General features: G+C 30.1%; 1 protein-coding gene across 2 annotated transcripts in view; it reads left to right on the top strand.

The window, feature by feature from the left end:
• Window positions 1–6,261, top strand: part of trpc7b (transient receptor potential cation channel, subfamily C, member 7b) — a 68,376-nt gene that overhangs the window by 47,468 nt on the left and 14,647 nt on the right. For both annotated transcript variants that reach the window (XM_016570977.1, XM_016570978.1), the window contains exons 6-7: window positions 1,630–1,863; window positions 4,885–5,149. In XM_016570977.1, coding sequence (XP_016426463.1) covers window positions 1,630–1,863; window positions 4,885–5,149 — 499 coding nt within the window. The remainder of the gene's footprint in view (window positions 1–1,629; window positions 1,864–4,884; window positions 5,150–6,261) is intronic.

Genomic DNA, 6,261 nt, shown 5'->3' with positions numbered 1-6,261 from the left:
TGTTTTATAGACAGATTTTTAATATTATTTTAAATATATTTAATATTTTGAAATAATATTATCTGATGGATTTTTATATCTTTTTATTTATCTGTGTCTAAGACAAGGGCCAAATGGTTTAACATCCCAGTTTATTCATTATAGTTTGTTTGTTTGTTTGTTTACTAAATAAACAGATTTTTAATATTATTTTTAATAATATTTATTATTATGAATTTAAATATTATATGGTCGATTTTTTTTTTTACATCTTTTTGTTTATCTGCGTCTAAGACAGTTGGGTGAAAAAAAATTGACTTGTTTTCTTTTTGAATTAACCCTTGTGCGACCTTATGGACATTTTTGATTTGGACATTTAAATTTTTTTTTGATAATTTTGCCTGTGTTATTGCCAACAGCATAAATTTTGGCACAGGTGTGTATTTTCACTGGAATTTTTATATTTCACCCTCATTTCCTTTAATAAATCGATTTTACACTAGGTACAAAAAATAGTTCCTCTCAGGACCTTAAGGACAAAAATGTCCTCATTGAAGCCCATTAAAATTGCAATTTGTAATCCCAGGGCTATTTTTTTTACTATAAAATGATGCAATATTTGTTAATAGGCTTTCATTCTGTTGGCAAGGCTTCAAAATTATTATTTTTTTTAACTATATTTTACTAGATGATGCCATTTTTTTCAAGTTTGGCATATAAAGCAAATACTCGCTTATTCCTGTTTTCTGCTTATGCATATTATAGTCTATTATAGAGTCAATTGGATAAATAATGCAGCTGTAATTGTGTGGGTGTGTTGGTATGGATGTCAAGAGTGTGTGTCCTAAATAAAATGTTTGTGTGTTTGTGTGTGCGCACCTGTAATGTTTGAGAGAGAGAAATGATACTGTACTGTGAATCACAAATCCCACCGCTGTGTATGCCAGCGGAGCTTTGCTGGAATCTAATGGGAAAAGTTTGGAACTGCACCCAAACAAAATCTTACTAAAAGCTCATTTTTTGAGATATCAACCTCAAATTTGGAACACAACTTGTTTAGATTTATGGCTTTGATTTTCTATCAGCTTTTGAGTTCCAAATGTTTTATAAAATATATATTTTATATAAAAATTGCTCATAAATCATTTTCATAAACTTAAACCTCTATAACGTTTTTGGTTTCAACTTTTTTAACTTCAACAATAATCTGTCAAGGGTCTTCTTTAAAATGAGACCAAACTTAAGTCTACTCCCAATCTTCAAATTTTTATGACAGTTTTTTTTGACATGGACATTTTTGTCCTTTATGATCCTATGTGTAACTTTTTTTAATTGACGCACAAGGGTTAAATTGATTTTTCTGAGCCCACCAGCAGATATTTGTTCTCATTTTAATCATAAACACATTTCGATCACTTTCTCATAAAACAACTATTTTCATCTTCTTAGGTCATTTTGCTTCTCAACTGTATCTTGGTTTAAGAATCTTGGACATTTGCTCTGGAAAACAAGACTGAAATACTGAGGAAGAACAGCAGTTTTTTGCAGTGTGATCAGAAGCTTTTTTCCTTAATCTGGATTTGAACCTATTGTCCCCCTTTTCACAAAAACAAACCTGTGTGTGTGTGTGTGTGTGTGTGTGTGTTTCAGGCATGATCTGGTTGGAGTGTAAGGAGATCTGGGTTGACGGGCCGCGTGAGTACGTGATGCACCTGTGGAATGTTCTGGATTTCGGGATGCTGTCGATCTTCGTGGCCTCCTTCACCGCTCGTTTCATGGCGTTCCTCAAGGCATCTAAAGCTCAGCTCTACGTCGACCTGCACGTCCCCAACCACGACATCAGCAGCGCATCACTTCCTGCAGACATCGCCTACTTCACATATGGTGTGTAAATGCCTGCAGAACCTCACACTTCTGTCTGAACTCTTGGCCGTACCAACATAAGATGACTGGAAAAATATGTGAAAAATACCGAACAAATCGGAGCATGTCAAGGTCACATTTCACCTGAAAATCAAATATAAGAAATAAGATATTATGTTCATTAAAGATCTTTATGTTTTTGTAGTGTGACATTATTTGCATGATGAAAACACATTTAGCTTTAATTAACTAAAGCTAAAACTGAAACTCAAATGAAGACCAGTAAGAATATTGTTGTTACTTTTTAACTGAAAAGAGAAAAAAGAAAATAAAAAAATTATAAACTTTTTATTTCAGCTAGTTGCCTAGGCAGCCTTTATCAGTTTAATTTAGTTTAACTTGATTTACTAAAATAACTAAAACCAAAACGGAAATAAAAATGAATAAAAAGACATATTAAATACATATAGACAAATAAAAAACTGTTAAAAATGACAAAACCTCACAACAAAATGACTAAAACATTAACTAAATTTAAAATGATAACAGAAAATATTGAAATTAATTTAAAACTGATTCACCATATTAATAACAACTTTAATATATATTCTGTAAATATTGAAATATTATTCAAATTATTTTAATTACATTAATTTAATTAATTTTTGCTGAATTATTTTATATAAAAATGTATAAAATATTTGAATGAATACATATATAATGTAAACATTGTATTATACTTTTGACTGTCTTGTAGTAAGAATAATTGGTCATATTATTGTTATTGTCTTATGCACATTACAGTAATGAGAATGTGAATGTGACCTAGACATGTTTTCATGTGATTCACTCTGTTACTGCTGTGAAATCGTAATACATTAATATGGGATCTTCTTCAAACAGTACAAGAAGCGTCAGAATCTTGCAATAATTACCTTTTCGTTAATGACAATGGTAGATAATACCAGTTTAGCATAGTTGTATTGACATACAACAACTGATTATGGAATTCTAGCTGAAATTGTGTTTACCATAGTACATTTTTGTGAGGTATGTGACTGTAGAAAGCGTTCATACTGTGCGCTCAGGTATTTTGGGTAGAATCGTTAATGAGAGGCTGTGATGCCGATCTGTAGGAGTGTTAGCATCATAAGCTCAGCTGAAATCTGACCGCTCTGACCACTGCTGTGTTTAAGCTGTGTATTAGCTCTGAGCACTAATACATTAGCTGTAACTCTTATGTACTGCCTAAACTTTTGTGTAACTAAGTATTAAACTATTAAACTAACATAGCCAATAAATAAAGAAAGAAACAAATAAATTAACAAACAAACCTAGCATATGAAACAGAGTGTGCAGCAAGTCCAGAGAAAGAAAAATCGTGTTTGATATTGAGTTCAGTTCATTTGTTAGACTGGATGGAATATCAAATATTGTTATTGTAAACCAAATCTAAAACTAAAACAACTAAAAATCGTTTGTTTTGTAAAAAAATAATAAAAATAAATTAAATTAAAAAAAAAGCTGAAATAATATAAAATATAAATGTTAGATTCAAAACTTTTATTTTACATTTTAATTAATATTTAGAATTTTTGTTTCAATTAAACATTTAAGAAATTTCGTTTTATTTTGTCATTTTCCTTATTATTATTTTTTTAATATACCTGTATTTTTTTTATTATTTCAGTTTCAGTTTATATTTTTTATATCACTTTAATAATTTAAATTGTACAGATTTTAATTAAATAGAAGAATATTGTAAAAATTGTATTAAGTTTGACTGTCATATATAAAAAATTGGTGAATAACCATTATCAACATTTTCGTTAATAGAAAAAAACTGAAATAAAATGAAATATTAATATTAGATGTCATTTTCATTACATTTATTTTGTTTTAGAATTGAGGTAGTATTATATTTGTATTCATTTTTAGATTTCTGTCTTAAATTTTAATTTAAGTTTAAGTGTAAATTAAGTTTACAAATGTAATGTTTATTTCATTTTTAGTTATTTTAGTACATCAAGTTAAAATAAATGAAAATAAGCAATGTTGTCTTGGCAACTAAATAAAATAAAATCAGTTTGAATACAATTAAAATAAAATGTTTTAAAAAAGTACAAATGCAAAAAAAAAAAAAAAAACATTAAAATTGAAACAAGTTATGCCCCTGAGACACCAAAAAAAAAAAAATGGGCACCTTATAGCTTGTCACAAGGCCTGTAAAGTGCATTCATTGACATGGGTATTTAAACTATTTCAAAAAATCTGATGGCATTCATACTTCTTCACCCTTGTTTAATGGACCGGCAAAAATCTATTGACACAAAATTGTTCTGAAACCAGAGGATGAGCTACAAGGTCTTTACATTGGTTTCATACATGGAACCCAAATGGGTCACCGCAAAAAAGGCCCATATGTGCCGTGTTGCTGGTTTAAACATTGGGAAAAAAATTAAAATAAAAAGTTTAAAAAAAAAAAAATGAAAAAAAAAAAAAAAAAAACATTAAAATTGAAACAAGTTAAAAAGGAAACTGAAAATATACAAATAAAAGCTAATTCAAAATATTAATACACACTAAAATAACACTTGGAAATAGTAGTAGGTTGTTTGAGTATGGCATGCATACATAATACATACTTCTGAGATAGTATGACTAGTATGATAAAGCTGATATGTGTTATCAATGCTGCTATCTGCTGGTGTGAAAGTGATATCACAGCCTCCGAAATCACACAACATATATGAATACATACATAAAGAGTGTGTGTGTGTGTGTGTGTGTGTGTGTGAAATCTTTGAGTCAGCTGACGGTGTGTTTGATCTTCATTGTGTTCACTCAGAATCTCTGAACAAGGTCTTCATTAGCATTAGCCTTTGACTTCCTCTCTCTGATTCTCTTTGAATTCAAACCATCAAACACGCGTGACGTTACTTTACCATTCCTTTAAATCTGAATCAGCTCCCAGTTACAGAACGTACCGTGGTATCGGCGCAGTATTTCCAGTAAAGCTCTCTGTACGTGTCTCTGTCGCAGCGAGGAACAGGTGGAGGCCGTCGGATCCTCAGATCATCTCCGAGGGTCTGTATGCCATCGCCGTGGTCCTGAGCTTCTCTCGCATCGCCTACATCCTGCCGGCCAACGAGAGCTTCGGCCCGCTACAGATCTCTCTGGGACGAACCGTGAAGGACATCTTCAAGTTCATGGTCATCTTCATCATGGTCTTCGTGGCCTTTATGATCGGCATGTTCAACCTGTACTCCTATTACCTGGGGGCCAAATATAACCCCGCCTTCACCACGTGAGTGACACGCAGCCATAGCAACACCCTGGCAACCACACACACAACACACTAACACACATTTTATGAAGAAATTGAAAAATGTGATAACATTTTTGCATCTCTTTTTTTATGCTGGTGGTGCAGAAATTACGCAATTTATTTTATACGAAATTTCAAACATCAAATGTTTAATTTTTTTAGATTAAATATTTGATTACTTATTATTATATTTATAATTATACACAGATTTTACATCGCACATGCAACACAGTAAAAAAAAAATCATGCGACAAAACAAAACATTTTTTACATTAAACATTTCAAAGATTAAATTATTTAATACTGGCCCACAATATGTGAAACTATATTATTGTTACAGAGTTCATTTTTTAAATTATTATTACTTATATTGTTTATAATTAGAGGATATATTTTACATCACACATGCAACACTGTAAAAACTGTGCATTATTAAAAGTAAAACATTATTTACATTAAACATTTCTTGCTGAAATTTGACCTGCAATTGGACAGCAATATGTAAAATCATTAATGTGGCATGGGCTTTATTGTGCATAAAATAATCAAATATTTATTTACATTTACATTGCTGAAAACATTTACAGTAATATTAGTGACCTGCAATTTGCCTACAATATGCAAAATTGTTAATATGACATGAGCTGAATACAAAAAATTGTTTATTCTGCAATTTTTTTTTAATTTACATAAAAAAATTATCACTGAAATTATTTAATAATTTGTTGTGACCTGCAGTTGGCCAGAAATATGTAAAATTATTAACGTGATATGGACTGAATAGAAAAATATTTTTGTGCATAAAAAAATATAAAATTTTTATTTACAATAAACATGTCTCACTGAAAGTAATTTATACTAACGTGACCTGCGATTGGCCAACAATATATAAAATTATTAACGTGATGTCGTCTGAATAGTAAAAAAAATCATTATCATGAATAATTACAAAAAAATCTAATATGAATTTATTTTAAACATTTTTTTCTAAAATTATTGAATATTACTGTGACTTGCAATTGCCCAACTTATATATATATATATATATATATATGTATATGTGTGTGTGTGTGTGTGTGTGTGTGTGTGTG

The sequence above is a fragment of the Sinocyclocheilus rhinocerous genome, unplaced genomic scaffold (assembly GCF_001515625.1).
Source record: "Sinocyclocheilus rhinocerous isolate Xijiao unplaced genomic scaffold, SAMN03320098_v1.1 scaffold50, whole genome shotgun sequence".
Lineage (NCBI taxonomy): Eukaryota > Metazoa > Chordata > Actinopteri > Cypriniformes > Cyprinidae > Sinocyclocheilus > Sinocyclocheilus rhinocerous.
The sequence above is the reverse complement of the archived record's forward strand: the minus strand, read 5'-3'. Positions and strand labels throughout refer to the sequence as shown.